This window comes from Chlorocebus sabaeus, chromosome 9 (assembly GCF_047675955.1).
Source record: "Chlorocebus sabaeus isolate Y175 chromosome 9, mChlSab1.0.hap1, whole genome shotgun sequence".
In the NCBI taxonomy this organism is placed as follows: Eukaryota; Metazoa; Chordata; class Mammalia; order Primates; family Cercopithecidae; genus Chlorocebus; species Chlorocebus sabaeus.
Genome location: NC_132912.1, coordinates 22,527,740 through 22,544,335, shown reverse-complemented (window position 1 = coordinate 22,544,335; position 16,596 = coordinate 22,527,740). Strand labels below are relative to the sequence as shown.

The following is a 16,596-nucleotide window of genomic DNA, read 5'->3' as shown; positions in this document are numbered from 1 at the left end:
TGATAGTAGCATCCCAAACGTGGCCCATTTGATTTTTTTGTGAGTTGCAACAGCCCCGGTATGTGTGGTAGCATCTGGTGCTCCTGTCGCCCTTTGTCTCATTTGCAAACACAGATTGGTAAGAACCTTGATTGTTCAACCACAAGCGCCAAGATATTTTGAGTGATGTTTTTCAGAGCAGAGACTGCGTGGGTTTGAAACTTACTTGCTGTATATTCAGCTGCCGTTGGAAATAGCTGTAGATATTGAGTAATAATTTGGGGAAATCAAATATTATATCAGTATTTCCTTTTTTAAAAACTGCCCAGGCTGGCGCGGAGATCTCCACCGTGAACCCAGAACAGTATTCAAAGCGCTTTTTGGACTTTATTGGGCACATCTTGACGTAACCTCCTGCGCTGCCTCGGACGGACATGAACATGGGATGGACAGAGGTGGCTTCGGTGTAAGAAAAATGAAAACCAAACTCAGTGAAGTGCTCGTCTTGCAGGAAGCAAACCTCCTTGTTTACATCTTCAGGCCAAGATGACTGATTTGGGGGCTACTCGCTTTACAGCTACCTGATTTTCCCAGCATCGTTCTAGCTATTTCTGACTTTGTGTATATGTGTGGGGGGGTGTGAGTGTGTGCGCATTTTAAAAGTCATAAATTAAAACAGATCCACTTCGGTCAGAATGTGTCCCAACAAAGACCCTTTGATTCCAGCTATGGCCGAATGAATGAGTGAACGAGTGAACATACATGTTGGGGAGGGGAGAAGGAAGTGCATGTCAGGCACCCGTGTTGGCATCACGCGACAAACTGTGGATCAGTTTTGTTTTGTTTTTTTTTTTGAGTTGAAAGATGTGAGACAGTATTCAGAATAATGAAGATAATAATGATTATTATAATAATGATGATGATTCCAAGGAAAAAACCTACAGCGAATGTTCCACTTCTACCCCACACGCAAACACTCCCTAACACTGGTAACCTGAGCCCCCAGCACTGGACGGAAGAATGCTGGCGCCTCCATGTGTACTGGTTCAGGGTTCTGGCCCCAGCCTTGTCAGGACCCCCTGGGGTTCAGAGCCCCCACCCCTCCAATAAGCAGCTGATGCCCCAGTGATTCTCTATACATTTTTCACCTCGGCCAATATGTCCAGGAAAACTGCTTACTTCTCTTTTCTTGCCTGGAGCATTCATTGTTACACCCTTACTTTGCAATATAGGAATTAATGCTACAAAATAAAAGTAAAGCTTACCTGAAAAGTGCATAGTTTGGGGCAATGGTATCTACATCTCCCCCTGTGGGAAAACCAGCCAAGCATCAAAACTCTGAATTCTCCTGTTACCGAATGCAGATCTGAATTATAAGATGTTTATGTTTGACCATTGTTTCAACAGTGGGATTTTGTTATGAATTATCCCTTTAACTGAAACTCTCAGTTTTACTGTTTACATTATTAGGAAAACAGGGATATCTTTTGAATCTAAAATTTGATGTACAGCGTGTGATTTTTGAAGTTTACATGTAAAGTCACTTAACAGTGTAGGTGAAATAATGTTTGTCATATTTTGAGACGTATCCTGCAGTCCTGTTTTTATGTGTTTTATTCAAAGTACACGGTAGACAGTCTTTCACAATAAAAGGAAAAGGTTTTTTTTTTTCCTCCAAATGTACATTTGTCAACCTAATGATTTTTTTAAAAAGAGATTTCACCCCAGTCTGGTTTATGTAAGTTCATTGCCCTAAACTGTGCTGTTTTTAATCAAGTTATAAATTTCCAACCTAAATCATGTATCTACCAACTCTCCTGCATTTTCCAAAAGGCGTTGAGCTTAAATATTAATCTTGCTTAGAGTAGGTTATCCACTTACATGCTGCGCTACGGCCGTGCCTTTGAAACTCCTTGTTTAAAACATGATACGATTTTTGTGGGCAGTTTCAGAAAAGAAAAAAAAAATCTACCCTTTAATTCTTACTTGCAACTCAACAGATCTCCCTGCCGTACTGCCTTTTCCAGGAACTTTACTTCAGGGCTCTCCCGATTGCAGCTGTGCCCAGTGTATGTGGATCTAGTTCACAGTCTTTGGAAGCCAGCGGTCATGCCCTCCCTGTACTGTCTACTGATTCTACATAGATTTGTTATCCTCAGCAGACAATGTTAACACCACTGTAACATAGTGTACAAATTCGTATTTTATGTATTTAAAGTAATCCATACTGTGATTTGGTTTTTCCCTGCACCGTTCATTCTGGCATCAGATGAGTTTTTGTGTTCTGAAGTCCTGTTGTGGTTGACCCGAGACTACAGCCGTGAGACCCTGAAGTAAAGATAAGGTACACATACATTATTGGAGTAACTATTTCCTTGGGGCCAATCTGTATATGCTTTTAGGAGTTTACAGAATGCTTTTATTTTTGTCTATAACAGTCTGTCATTTATTTCTGTTGATAAACTATTTGGACAGAGTGAGGACGTTTGCCCTGTTATCTCCTAGTGCTAACAATACACTCCAGTCATGAGCCGGGCTTTACAAATAAAGCACTTTTGATGACTCACAAGATGAATCCTTTGTTCCTCTGTCCCAATTGTGTCTGTCTGTTCCAAACACATTTTAAATACTCGGTCCTGACAGTGTCTTTAGCTAATCCTTGAGGAAATAAAAATGGAATTGTATCTTTCTAGTTTCTAGAGCCTTGCCTTCCGTTTGGGAATTGCCAGTAATAACAGAGTTTCACAACACAATTGACTTTGCTGCAAGATGAACAAGTAGAGGAAAAGAATCTCTTCCATGATATCCTATAAAGTCATATGTTTTGTTTTTAGGTTTCATACACCTTAGTTCTATGTGTGTCAGCATTTTTTTGAAACTTCCTTGGGCTACCATTGATGGATAGGAGACTTACGGCATTCCACTTGGTGCCAGGTGAACACAGATAGTTTGTCTATAGCACTTGCTTTGATAGCTCATTTTTCTTCTAATGCAACTGATGCCAATCCCCGGGCCATGGACCGGTACCAGTCCACGGCCTGTTAGAAACCTGGCTGCACAGCAGGAGGTGAAGCTGGCCAGCATTACCACCTGTGTTCCACCTCTTTCAGATTAGCAGCAGCATTAGATTCTCATAGGAGCGCTGAACCCTATTGTGAACAGCACATGCGAGGAATCTAGGTTGAGCACTCCTCATGTGAATCTAACTAATGTCTGATGACCTGAGGTGGAACAGTTTCTTTCCAAAACCATCCCCCCAGCCCCCCTGCCAGTCCATGGAAAAACTGTCTTCCACAAAACCAGCCCCTCGCGCCAAAAAGATTGGGGAACACTGTATTGGAGAATAATTTGAGCATAATGCACTTTTCACATTGCTTGTGTGCCCTTTGGTCTGCAAGGAACATGAGGTGAACTGAACTGAGCTGTGTAGGGAAACACAACACACCCACACTTCAGATATCTCCAGCACCTCACTTCACTGCACGTGATTTGTTACACTCATTCGTATCTGGAGTTACACATTTCCACCTGACATCAGATCACCTGTCTCCTCTTTACAATAACCCAAGAGCCACCATCCTTCTGATGCCCACAGCCACAGGTATGCCTTACTATCCTTTTCAAGGTAACTTGCCCTATTTTAGTATTTTATATATTTCCTGGCCAGTTAGCATTTTTGTAATTGTGCTACTGTTTTTATTAGATTTCTTTCTCTTTTCAGTGTGTGACTCTTTACATTTTGGGATGTTGTGGCCCTAGTCTCATTTTTCCCAGAAGTTCTGTGATTTCCATTGTGCAGCTTTGCCTAACCGTGATTTCTAGGAACATACATGTGGCATTATTGTAGAATTGACTGGTCAGCAGGGAGCTTTAATTCAATGTTCTTTGTGGACTGTTTGAATGTGGACATTGATTTTCCCTTCATTTTGGTTATTTAAGTTCCGGATTAGAATCCACAATAGTTCTAGAAGGTTATTTCTAATTCATAGAAGGGCAAAAGTTGGTGTGAAGCATTAATCCTGAGTGCAACACTTTTAAAAACAGTGGTTAAGAGTTAAGTGCAAGAGATTACAAACTATATGTTGTGAAATGGTGATGTATATAGTGTGCAAATGTACTCAGGCCGAGAGGCTGAACATAGACTCAGGACCGCTGTGCACAACCTTTCTTGGAATTTTTAAATAGCACAGAGTCAGCAATTGTAGTGACTATTGTACATGTACATCTTTCCTTGAGTTCTGAAAATAACTGTCCCCCATTCCTTCCTATAATATAGATATATTAAAAGCATAAAAATAAAAATTAATCTAGATTGCTATATTAAAAACATAGAAGTCCTTCTTCCTAAAGGGCAGAAACTCTGCCTTGTCTTTTGAATTCCTGTGCTAGGGTGGGCACACTGGCTCACACCTGTCGGGGGAATCACTTGAGGCCAGGAGTTTGAGACCAACCTGGGCAACCTAGAGAGACCCTGTTGCTAAAAAAAATAAAATAAGAATTAAAACTTTAAAAAATTAGCCAAGTGTGGTGGTGCATACCTGTAGTTCCAGCTACTCAGGAGGCTGAGGCAGGAGGATCTAATTGAGCCTAGGAGTTTGAGGCTGCAGTGAGCTATGATCACACCACTGCACTCCAGCCTGGGCGAACTTGTCTAAAAAAATAGATAGATGATAGATAGACAGATAGGAATTCTCTATCTTATCTATCTAATAGAGTCACCTGCATCGCCTCACGGAGCCTCTGGCCAGCCTGCCTTCACTCCATGTTTTCATTATTCTGAGCTGGTATCTTTATAAACAGTTAGCAAATTGAAGGGGCACTCATAGTAAAGTAGCCCAGAAGATGAATGAAGTGACCCGGGAAAATTACAGTTGTTAATTTAATCTAGAGTGGTCACTGAAAATTATTTCATAGGCCGGGTGTGGTGGCTCACGCCTGTAATCCCAGCACTTTGGGAGGCCAAGGTGGGTGGATCACATGAGGTCAGGAGTTTGAGACCAGCCTGGCCAACATGGCAAAACCCTGTCTCTACTAAAAAATACAAAAATTAGCTGGGCACGGTGGCAGGCACCTGTAATCCCAGCTATTCGGGAGGCTGAGGCAGGAGAATAGCTTGAACCTGAGAGACAGAGGTTGCAGTGAGCCGAGATTGTGCCATTGTACTCCAGCCTAGGAAACAGAGCAAGACTCTGTCTCAGAAAAGGAAAAGAAAAAGAAAATTATTTCATAAAAGAAACTCCTGAGGAGTAAAGTACCTCTTTTTCTCAACTGAATGCCCTTCAGAATTTTGTCCTAGTTCTGCTTTTGCAGTTCTGTGAAAATCCTGCCAAAGGGCAATTAAATGCCCTAATCTGTGATTGTCTCTCACTCTTAAACACTGTTTAATTTCATAAGAGAGGGGACAAAAGATTACAATTTTCCAGAATCTACTGCAATAGATCTTTGTTTTTATAGAATGTTTTGTAGAACTTGTTGCTGGAAGAGATGTTACAGATGAGGAAACCTTGGCCCAGAGAAGCTAAGTGACTTCCTTCAAGGTCAGACAGTGGTCAGTGACAAAGCCAAGCTTAGAACTCAGCTCTCTGCCCCAGCTTTCAAGAGTGGAAGTTGAATACATGTGCTATGGACCTGGGACCTCACCATTTCCCTAATGATGATTAATCTGTATTATCCCATTTTCCTAATTCTTTCTCTTACTCCAACAGTTTTTTGGGTTTTCAACTGTCTCTTGATTTTTTAAATCAAGGAGTCTCACTGGGGAATATAAAATATTTGTAGACCTATTGAATGGCAGTCTGTGGACATGGAACTTGAAAATCTGTCATGAATAGACTTCCTGGGTGCTTCCAAATGGCCAGATTTAGAAAACCACTGTCTTAAGTAGTGAAGCTCTCCCAGTGATGACTAAGGGTTTTTTTGGTTTTGTTTTGAGATGGGCATTCGCTCTGTTGCCCAGGCTGGATGCAGTGGCCTGAACATCGTGGCCTGCATCCTTGAACTCCTGGGCTCAAGTGATCCTCCCTCCTCAGCCTTTGGAGTAGCTAGGACTACAGGAGCATGCCACCATGCCCAGCTAAGTTTTTAAAATTTTTTTGTAGATATGGAGTCTCGCTACATCCCCCCCGTCCCTCTCTGTCTCCCTCCCACTCTGTCTCCCCCTTTTTCTATAGTCTCTCCTAATATATGAACAAGTTAACTTCTCATTGATTAGAGCAGTAGTTAGAAAATTATATTCATATGGCCAAATCTAACCCAGAACATGATTTTTGTCGTAAATAAGGTTTTATTGAAGCACAGCCACACCCATTGATTTAATGTTTTCTATGGCTGCTTTCAAGCCACAGTGACAGACATCATGGCCCACAAAACATTTACCATCCAGCCCTTTACAGCAAAGGATTACTGACCCCTGAAACAGCCTCATTTTAGTATTACAGTCTAATTTCTGCAAAGCCATGGGCTTGAGCTATAGTTCCTTCACGTTTTTCCTTAGCTGTGATATAAAACAAAGTTTGAGAAACATTTCAAGATGTGCCAACAAAATTGAATATTAAAAACTTGGTGGGATCTGGCAAGATGGCCAAATAGGAACAGCTCCGACCTGCAGCTCCTAGCAAGACCAATGCAGAAGGCAATGATTTCTGCATTTCCAACTGAGGTACCCAGTTCATCTCATTGAGACTGGTGAGGCAATGGGTGCAGCCCACGGAGGGCGAACAGAAGCAGGGTGAGGCATCGCCTCACCCAGGAAGTGCAAGGAGCTGGGGGAACTCCCTCCTCCAGCCAAAAAAAGCCGTGAGGGACTGTGCTACCCAGCCTAGATACTATGCTTTTCCCATGGTGTTTGCAATCTGCAGATCAGGAGGTTCCCTCATGTGCCTACACCCTGAGCTTCAAGCACAAAACTGGGCAGCTCTTTGGGTGGACACCAAGCTAGCTGCAGGAGGGTTTTTTTCGTACCTCAGTGGCGCTTGGAACCCTCATGAGACAGAACCGTTCGCTGCCCTGGAAAGGGGGCTGAAGACAGGGAGCCAAGTGGTCTTACTCAGTGGGTCCCATTGCCATGGAGCCCAGCAAGCTAAGAACCACTGGCTTGAAATTCTCACCACCAGCACAGCAGTCTGAAGTCAGCCTGCGACAGTCGAGCTTGGTGCAGGGAGGGGTGTCCACCATTACTGAGGCTTGAGTAGGCAACTTTCCCCTGACAGCGCTAAGGAAGCAAGGCAGTTTGGACTGGGCAGAATTCACCACAGCATGGCAAAGCAGCTACAGCCAGACTGCCTGTCTAGCTTCCTCCTCACTGGGCAGAGCATCTCTGAAAGAAAGGCAGTAGCCCCAGTCAGGGGCTTACAGAGGAAAGTCCCATCTCCCTGAGACAGAGCACCTTGGGGAAGGGACAGCTATGTGCACACTTTCAGCAGACCTAAACATTCCTGCCTGCCAGCTCTGAAGAGAGCAGCAGATCTCCCAGCACAGCTCTCGAGCTCTGCTAAGGGACAGACTGCCTCCTTAAATGGGTCCCTGACCCCTATGCCTGCTGACTGGGAAAGACCTCCCAACAGTGGTCAACAGACACCTCATACAGGAGAGCTCTGGCTGGCATCAGGCCAGTGCCCCTTTGGGACTAAGCTTCCAGAGGAAGGAGCAGGCAGCAATCTTTGCTGTTCTGTAGCCACAACTGGAGATACCCAGGTAAACAGGGTCTGGAGTGGACCTCCAGCAAAATATGCAACTTGAAGAAGAGGGGCCTGACTTTTAGAAGAAAAACTAACAGAAAGCAACAGCATCAACAAAAGTCCCACACACAAAAATCCCATCCAAAGGTCATCAGCCTCAAAGATCAAAGGTAGGTAAATCCATGAAGGTGAGGAAAAACCAGCACATAAATGCTGAAAATTCCAAAACCAGAATGCCTCTTCTCCAAATGATTGTAACTCCTCTCCAGCAAGGGCACAAAACTGAATGGAGAATGAGATTGACAAATTGACAGAAGTAGGCTTCCGAAGGTGAGTAATAACAAACTCCTCTGAGCTAAAGGAGCAAATTGGATAAAGAGTCAAGACCCATTGGTGTGCTATATTCAGGAGACCCATCTCATGTGCAAAGACACACATAGGCTCAAAATAAAGGGATGGAGGAATATTTACCAAAAAACGGAAAGCAAAATAAAGCAGGGGTTGCAATCCTAGTCTCTTATAAAAGAGACTTGCAATCCTTGTTTCTTATAAAACAGACTTTAAACCGACAAAGATCAAAAAAGACAAAGAGCAAGATGGCCGAATAGGAACAGCTCCAGTCTCCAGCTCCCAGCGCGAGCGACACAGAAGACAGGTGATTTCTGCATTTTCAACTGAGCTACTGGGTTCATCTCACTAGGGAATGCCGGAAAATCGGTGCTGGTCAGCTGCTGCAGCCCAACCAGCAAGAGCTGAAGCAGGGCGAGGCATCGCCTCACCTGGGAAGCACAAGGGGGAAGGGAATCCCTTTTCCTAGCCAGGGGAACTGAGACACACAACACCTGGAAAATCGGGTAACTCCCACCCCAATACTGCACTTTACCAAGGGTCTTAGCAAACGGGCACACCAGGAGATTATATCCCACACCTGGCTGGGAGGGTCCCATGCCCACAGAGCCTCCCTCATTGCTAGCACAGCAGTCTGAGATCTAACAGCAAGGCAGCAGTCAGGCTGGGGGAGGGCCGCCCGCCATTGCTGAGGCTTAAGTAGGTTAACAAAGCTGCTGGGAAGCTCGAACTGGGTGGAACTCACAGCAGCTCAATGAGGCCTGCCTGTCTCTGTAGACTCCACCTCTGGGGACAGGGCACAGCTAAACAACAACAAAACAAACAAACAAACAAAAAAAAGCAGAAACCTCTGCAGACGCAAACGACTCTGTCTGACAGCTTTGAAGAGAGCAGTGGATCTCCCAACATGGAGGCTGAGATGTGAGAATGGACAGACTGCCTGCTCAAGTGGGTCCCTGACCCCTAAGTAGCCTAACTGGGAGACATTCCCCACTAGGGGCAGACCAACACCCCACACCTCACATGGTGGAGTACACCCCTGAGAGGAAGCTTCCAAAGCAAGAATCAGACAGGTACACTCGCTGTTCAGCAATATTCTATCTTCTGCAGCCGCTGCTGCTGATACCCAGGCAAATAGGGTCTGGAGTGGACCTCAAGCAATCTCCAACAGACCTACAGCTGAGGGTCCTGACTGTTAGAAGGAAAACTAACAAACAGGAAGGACACCCACACCAAAACCCCATCAGTATGTCACCATCATCAAAGACCAGAGACAGATAAAACCACAAAGATGGGAAAAAGCAGGGCAGAAAAGCTGGAAATTCAAAAAATAAGAGTGCATCTCTCCCTCCAAAGGAACGTAGCTCATCACCAGCAATGGATCAAAGCTGGACGGAGAATGACTTTGACGAGATGAGAGAAGAAGGCTTCAGTCCATCAAATTTCTCAGAGCTAAAGGAGGAATTACGTACCCAGTGCAAAGAAACTAAAAAGCTTGAAAAAAGAGTGGAAGAATTGATAACTAGAATAATTAATGCAGAGAAGGCCATAAACGAACTGACAGAAATGAAAACCGTGACACAAGAAATACGTGACAAATGCACAAGCTTCAGTAACTGACTCAATCAACTGGAAGGAAGAGTATCAGCAATTGAGGATCAAATGAATGAAATGAAGCGAGAAAAGAAATCTAAAGAAAAAAGAAGAAAAAGAAATGAACAAAGCCTGCAAGAAGTATGGGATTATGTAAAAAGACCAAATCTACGTCTGATTGGGATGCCTGAAAGTGAGGGGGAAAGTGGAACCAAGTTGGAAAACACTCTTCAGGATATCATCCAGGAGAACTTCCCCAACCTAGTAGGGCAGGCCAACATTCAAATTCAGGGAATACAGAGAACACCACAAAGATACTCCTTGAGAAGAGCAACCCCAAGACACATAATTGCCAGATTCACCAAAGTTGAAATGAAGGAAAAAATCTTAAGGGCAGCCAGAGAGAAAGGTCGGGTTACCCACAAAGGGAAGCCTATCAGACTAACAGCAGATCTCTTGACAGAAACTCTACAAGCCAGAAGAGAGTGGGGGCCAATATTCAACATTCTTAAATAAAAGAATTTTAAACTCAGAATTTCATATCCAGCCAAACTAAGTTTCATAAGTGAAGGAGAAATAAAATCCTTTACAGATAAGCAAATGTTTAGAGATTTTGTCACCACCAGGCCTCCCTTACAAGAGACCCTGAAGGAAGCACTAAACATGGAAAGGAACAACCGGTACCAGCCATTGCAAAAACATGCCAAAATGTAAAGACCATCGAGGCTAGGAAGAAACTGTACCAACTAACGAGCAAAATAACCAGTTAATATCATAATGGCAGGATCAAGTTCACACATAACAATATTAACCTTAAATGTAAATGGACTAAATGGTCCAACTAAAAGACACAGACTGGCAAACTGGATAAAGAGTCAAGACCCATCAGTTTGCTGTATTCAGGAGATCCATCTCACATGCAGCGACATACATAGGCTCAAAATAAAGGGATGGAGGAAGATCTACAAAGCAAATGGAGAACAAAAAAAAGCAGGGGGTGCAATACTAGTCTCTGTTAAAACTGACTTTAAACCATCAAAGATCAAAAGACACAAAGAAGGCCATTACATAATGGTAAAGGGATCAATTCAACAGGAAGAGCTAACGATCCTAAATATATATGCACCCAATACAGGAGCACCCAGATTCGTAAAGCAAGTCCTTAGAGACTTACAAAGAGACTTAGACTCCCATACAATAATAATGGGAGACTTCAACACCCCACTGTCAACATTAGACAGATCAACGAGACAGAAAGTTAACAAGGATATCCAGGAATTGAACTCATCTCTGCAGCAAGCACACCTAATAGACATCTACAGAACTCTCCACCCCAAATCAACAGAATATACATTCTTCTCAGCACCACATCAACTTATTCCAAAATTGACCACATAATTGGAAGTAAAGCACTCCTCAGCAAATGTACAAGAACAGAAATAATAACAAACTGTCTCTCAGACCACAGTGCAATCAAACTAGAACTCAGGACTAAGAAACTCAATCAAAACCGCTCAACTACATGGAAACTGAATAACCTGCTCCTGAATGACTACTGGGTACATAACGAAATGAAGGCAGAAATAAAGATGTTCTTTGAAACCAATGAGAACAAAGATACAACATATCAGAATCTCTGGGACACATTTAAAGCAGTGTGTAGAGGGAAATTTATAGCACTAAATGCCCACAAGAGAAAGCTGGAAAGATCTAAAATTGACACTCTAACATCACAATTAAAAGAACTAGAGAAGCAAGAGCAAACACATTCAAAAGCTAGCAGAAGGCAAGAAATAACTAAGATCAGAGCAGAACTGAAGGAGATAGAGACACAAAAAACCCTCCAAAAAATCAATGAATCCAGGAGTTGGTTTTTTGAAAAGATCAACAAAATTGATAGACCGCTAGCAAGACAAAGAAGAAAAGAGAGAAGAATCAAGTAGACGCAATAAAAAATGACAAAGGGGATATCACCAGCGACCCCACAGAAATACAAACTACCATCAGAGAATACTATAAACACCTCTACGCAAATAAACTAGAGAATCTAGAAGAAATGGATAATTTTCTGGACACTTACACTCTCTCAAAACTAAACCAGGAAGAAACTGAATCCCTGAATAGACCAATAGCAGGCTCTGAAATTGAGGCAATAATTAATAGCCTACCAACCAACCAAAGTCCAGGACCAGATAGATTCACAGCTGAATTCTACCAGAGGTACAAGGAGGAGCTGGTACCATTCCTTCTGAAACTATTCCAATAGAAAAAGAGGGAATCCTCCCTAACTCATTTTATGAGGCCAACATCATCCTGATACCAAAGCCTGGCAGAGACACAACAAAAAAAGAGAATTTTAGACCAATATCCCTGATAAACATCGATGCAAAAATCCTCAATAAAATACTGGCAAACCGGATCCAGCAGCACATCAAAAAGCTTATCCACCATGATCAAGTGGGCTTCATCCCTGGGATGCAAGGCTGGTTCAACATACACAAATCAATAAACATAATCCATCACATAAACTGAACCAATGACAAAAACCACATGATTATCTCAATAGATGCAGAAAAGGCCTTTGACGAAATTCAACAGTGCTTCATGCTAAAAACGCTCAATAAATTCGGTATTGATTGAACATATCTCAAAATAATAATAGCTATTTATGAAAAACCCACAGCCAATATCATACTGAATGGGCAAAAACTGGAAAAATTCCTTTTGAAAACTGGCACAAGACAGGGATGCCCTCTCTCACCACTCCTATTCAACATAGTGTTGGAAGTTCTGGCTAGGGCAATCAGGCAAGAGAAAGAAATCAAGGGTATTCAGTTAGGAAAAGAAGAAGTCAAATTGTCCCTCTTTGCAGATGACATGATTGTAATATTTAGAAAACCCCATTGTCTCAGCCCAAAAATCTCCTTAAGCTGATAAGAAACTTCAGCAAAGGCTCAGGATACAAAATTAATGTGCAAAAATCACAAGCATTCTTATACACCAGTAACAGACAAACAGAGAGCAAAATCATGAATGAACTTCCATTCACAATTGCTTCAAAGAGAATAAAATACCTAGGAATCCATCTTACAAGGGATGTAAAGGACCTCTTCAAGGAGAACTAAAAACCACTGCTCAGTGAAATAAAAGAGGACACAAACAAATGGAAGAACATACCATGCTCATGGATAGGAAGAATCAATATCGTGAAAATGGCCATACTGCCCAAGGTAATTTATAGATTCAATGCCATCCCCATCAAGCTACCAATGACTTTCTTCACAGAATTGGAAAAAACTGCTTTAAAGTTCATATGGAACCAAAAAAGAGCCCACATTGCCAAGACAATCCTAAGTCAAAAGAACAAAGCTGGAGGCATCACACTACCTGACTTCAAACTATACTACAAGGCTACAGAAACCAAAACAGCATGGTACTGGTACCAAAACAGAGATATAGACCAATGGAACAGAACAGAGTCCTCAGAAATAATACCACACATCTACAGCCATCTGATCTTTGACAAACCTGAGAAAAACAAGAAATGGGGAAAGGATTCCCTATTTAATAAATGGTGCTGGGAAAATTGGCTAGCCATAAGTAGAAAGCTGAAACTGGATCCTTTCCTTACTCCTTATATGAAAATTAATTCAAGATGGATTACAGACTTAAATGTTAGACCTAATACCATAAAAACCCTAGAAGAAAACCTAGGTAATACCATTCAGGACATAGGCATGGGCAAGGACTTCATGTCTAAAACACCAAAAGCAATGGCAACAAAAGCCAAAATTGACAAATGGGATCTAATTAAACTGAAGAGCTTCTGCACAGCAAAAGAAACTACCATCACAGTGAACAGGCAACCTACAGAATGGGAGAAAATTTTTGCAATCTACTCATCTGACAAAAGGCTAATATCTAGAACCTACAAAGAACTCAAACAAATTTACAAGAAAAAAACGAACAACCCCATCAAAAAGTGGGCAAAGGATATGAACAGACATTTCTCAAAAGAAGACATTCATACAGCCAACAGACACATGAAAAAATGCTCATCATCACTGGCCATCAGAGAAATGCAAATCAAAACCACAATGAGATACCATCTCACACCAGTTAGAATGGCAATCATTAAAAAGTCAGGAAACAACAGGTGCTGGAGAGGATGTGGAGAAATAGGAACACTTTTACACTGTTGTAAACTAGTTCAACCATTATGGAAAACAGTATGACAATTCCTCAAGGATCTAGAGCTAAAGGTACCATATAACCCAGCCATCCCATTACTGGGTATATACCAAAGGATTATAAATCATGCGGCTATAAAGACACATGCATACGTATGTTTATTGCGGCACTATTCACAATAGCAAAGACTTGGAATCAACCCAAATGTCCATCAGTGACAGACTGGATTAAGAAAATGTGGCACATATACACCATGGAATACTATACAGCCATAAAAAAGGATGAGTTTGTGTCCTTTGTAGGGACATGGATGCAGCTGGAAACCATCATTCTCAGCAAACTATCACAAGAACAGAAAACCAAGCACCACATGTTCTCACTCATAGGTGGGAACTGAACAATGAGATCACCTGGACTCGGGAAAGGGAACATCACACACCGGGGCCTATCATGGGGAGGGGGGAGGGGGGAGGGATTGCATTGGGAGTTATACCTGATGTAAATGATGAGTTGATGGGTGCTGACGAGTTGATGGGTGCAGCACACCAACATGGCACAAGTATACATATGTAACAAACCTGCACGTTATGCACATGTACCCTAGAACTTAAAGTATAATAATAATAATAATAATAATAATAATAATAAAAGACAAAGAAGGACATTACATAATGGTAAAGGGATCAATGCAACAAAAGCTAACTATCCTAAATATGTATGTACCGCCCCCCCAATACAGGAGCACCAGATTCATAAAACAAGTTCACCTACTGGTTGTGTTTTTCTAGTGGAGTCTTGACTACAACAACCTCTTAGATGTTCCAGATTATTTCTAATAACAAGAGGAAGAAGCACCTCTAGAAGGATGGAGTAAAGGCCTCTAAGCTCTTCCTCAGGAGGCTTAAATGCTGCTGCTCCTGCCACCATCCTGTCTCTAGTGCCCTCTGAAAAGTTCCAGCACATTTTTTAAGTACTCAACACTGATGGGCAATGGAAAATAGCTTTTGCCATCATTCCCATTAAGGATGAAGGGTGAAGATATGCTCTTGTATTACAGACAATTAGTAGAAACTGTCCTTGAGAAAGCCTAGATTTTGGAGTTACTAAATAACAACTTTAAATAAGCCATTATAAATATATTCAAAGAACTAGGAAACTATGCCTAAAGAGTTAAAGCGGCCAGACACTGTGGCTCACGCCTGTAATCCCTATACTTCGAGAGGCCAAGGCAGGCAGATCACTTGAGGTCAGGAGTTCAAGGCCAACATGGTGAAACCTTGTCTCTCTAAAATTAAAAAAAAAAAAAATAGCTGGGCGTGGTGGTGGGTGCCCATATTCCCAGGTACTCGAGATGCTGAGGGAAGAGAATTGCTTGAACCCGGAAGATGGCGGTTGCAGTGAGCCGAGATCGTGCCACTGCATACCAGCCTGGGCAATAGAGTGAACTCCATCTCAAAAAAAATAAAGAGTTAAATGAAAGTAGGAAAATTATATAAGAAATGGAGAATTTCAATACAGAAATAAAAGATTATTTAAAAGAATCCATAGAAATTCAGGAGGTGAAAAGTATAACTGGAGTGAAAAAATTACTACAAGGGTACAATGGCAAATATGAACTGGCAGAAGAAAGAAAGCAAACTTAAAGGTCCACTGAGATTATCCAGTCTAAGGAAAAAAAGAAAAAAATGAAGAAAAATGGGCAGTCTTAGAGACTGATGGAATATCAAACATGCCACTATATAAATAACGAGAGTTCCAGAGGAAGAGGGGAGAGAGAAAGGAACAGAAGAAATATGTGAAGAAATAATGGCCAAGGAAATTTTAAGAAATTTAAGATAGAAATATGTAGAAATTAAATAACATTTCCTGAAAAACCAGTGGGTTAAAGAAGAAATCACAAGGGAAATTCTAAGATACTTTGAAGTGAATGAAAATAAAAACACACATGCCAAAACTTCTTGGATGCAGCCAAAATCATGCTTACAGGAAAATTTTTTCAACTCTAAGTAACTATATTGAAAACTAAAAAAATCTCAAAGCCTTTATTCATAAACAGCCTGATGATCTTAATAGATGCAGGAAAAGCATCGGACAAAATCCTTTCATAAAACATTCAACAAATTACGAATAAAGGGCAACTCCCTTAACCTCCATGGACATCTATGAAAAACTCACAGCCAGCATTGCACTTAATCCTGAAAGACTGAATATTTTCCTCCTGAGATCAGGAACAAGACAAGGATACCCACTCTTGCCACCTCTGCTCAGCATTCGTCTTAATTAGTTTGGACTGCTATAACAAATTACCATAGACTGGTGGCTTAAACAACAAACATTTATTTCTCACATTTCTGGAGATGGGAAGTCTGAGATTGGGTGCCAGCATGGTCAAGATCTTGATGGGTGCCCTTTCCTGTAGAGAAAGTAAGACTTTCTCTAGTTGCAGATGACATGATCTTGCATATAAAAAATCTTAAGGAATCCACCAGAAGAAACTAATAGGGCTAACAAGTTCAGTAAGATTGCAGGGTACAAGATCAATAAACAAAAAGGAATTTTATTTCTATGCTAGCAATGAATGATCTGAAAATTAAATAAAGACAATTCTATTTGTAATAACATGGATAAAGTTTTTAAATCTGGAAATAAACCCAGCCAAAAAATGCAAAACTTGTAGACTGAAAGCAATAAAACATCATTAAAAGAAATTAAAGAAGACCTATTAAGTTGAAAGATAGCCCATATTTATGGAAAGCATAAGATCATTAAGAAGCAATACTCCTGATTTAATACAGTTTCTATCTAAATC

At 41.5% G+C, this 16,596-nt stretch overlaps 1 protein-coding gene across 6 annotated transcripts in view; it reads left to right on the top strand.

Moving 5' to 3' along the window:
- The window catches only part of PIP4K2A (phosphatidylinositol-5-phosphate 4-kinase type 2 alpha), a 180,902-nt gene extending 178,354 nt beyond the window's left edge, over positions 1-2,548 (top strand). For all 6 annotated transcript variants that reach the window (XM_008002491.3, XM_008002490.3, XM_073018784.1 and 3 more), the window contains one exon: positions 309-2,548. In XM_008002491.3, the coding sequence (XP_008000682.1) occupies positions 309-389 (81 nt within the window). In that variant the 3' untranslated portion in view covers positions 390-2,548. The remainder of the gene's footprint in view (positions 1-308) is intronic.
- The last annotated feature ends 14,048 nt before the right edge of the window (positions 2,549-16,596 follow it).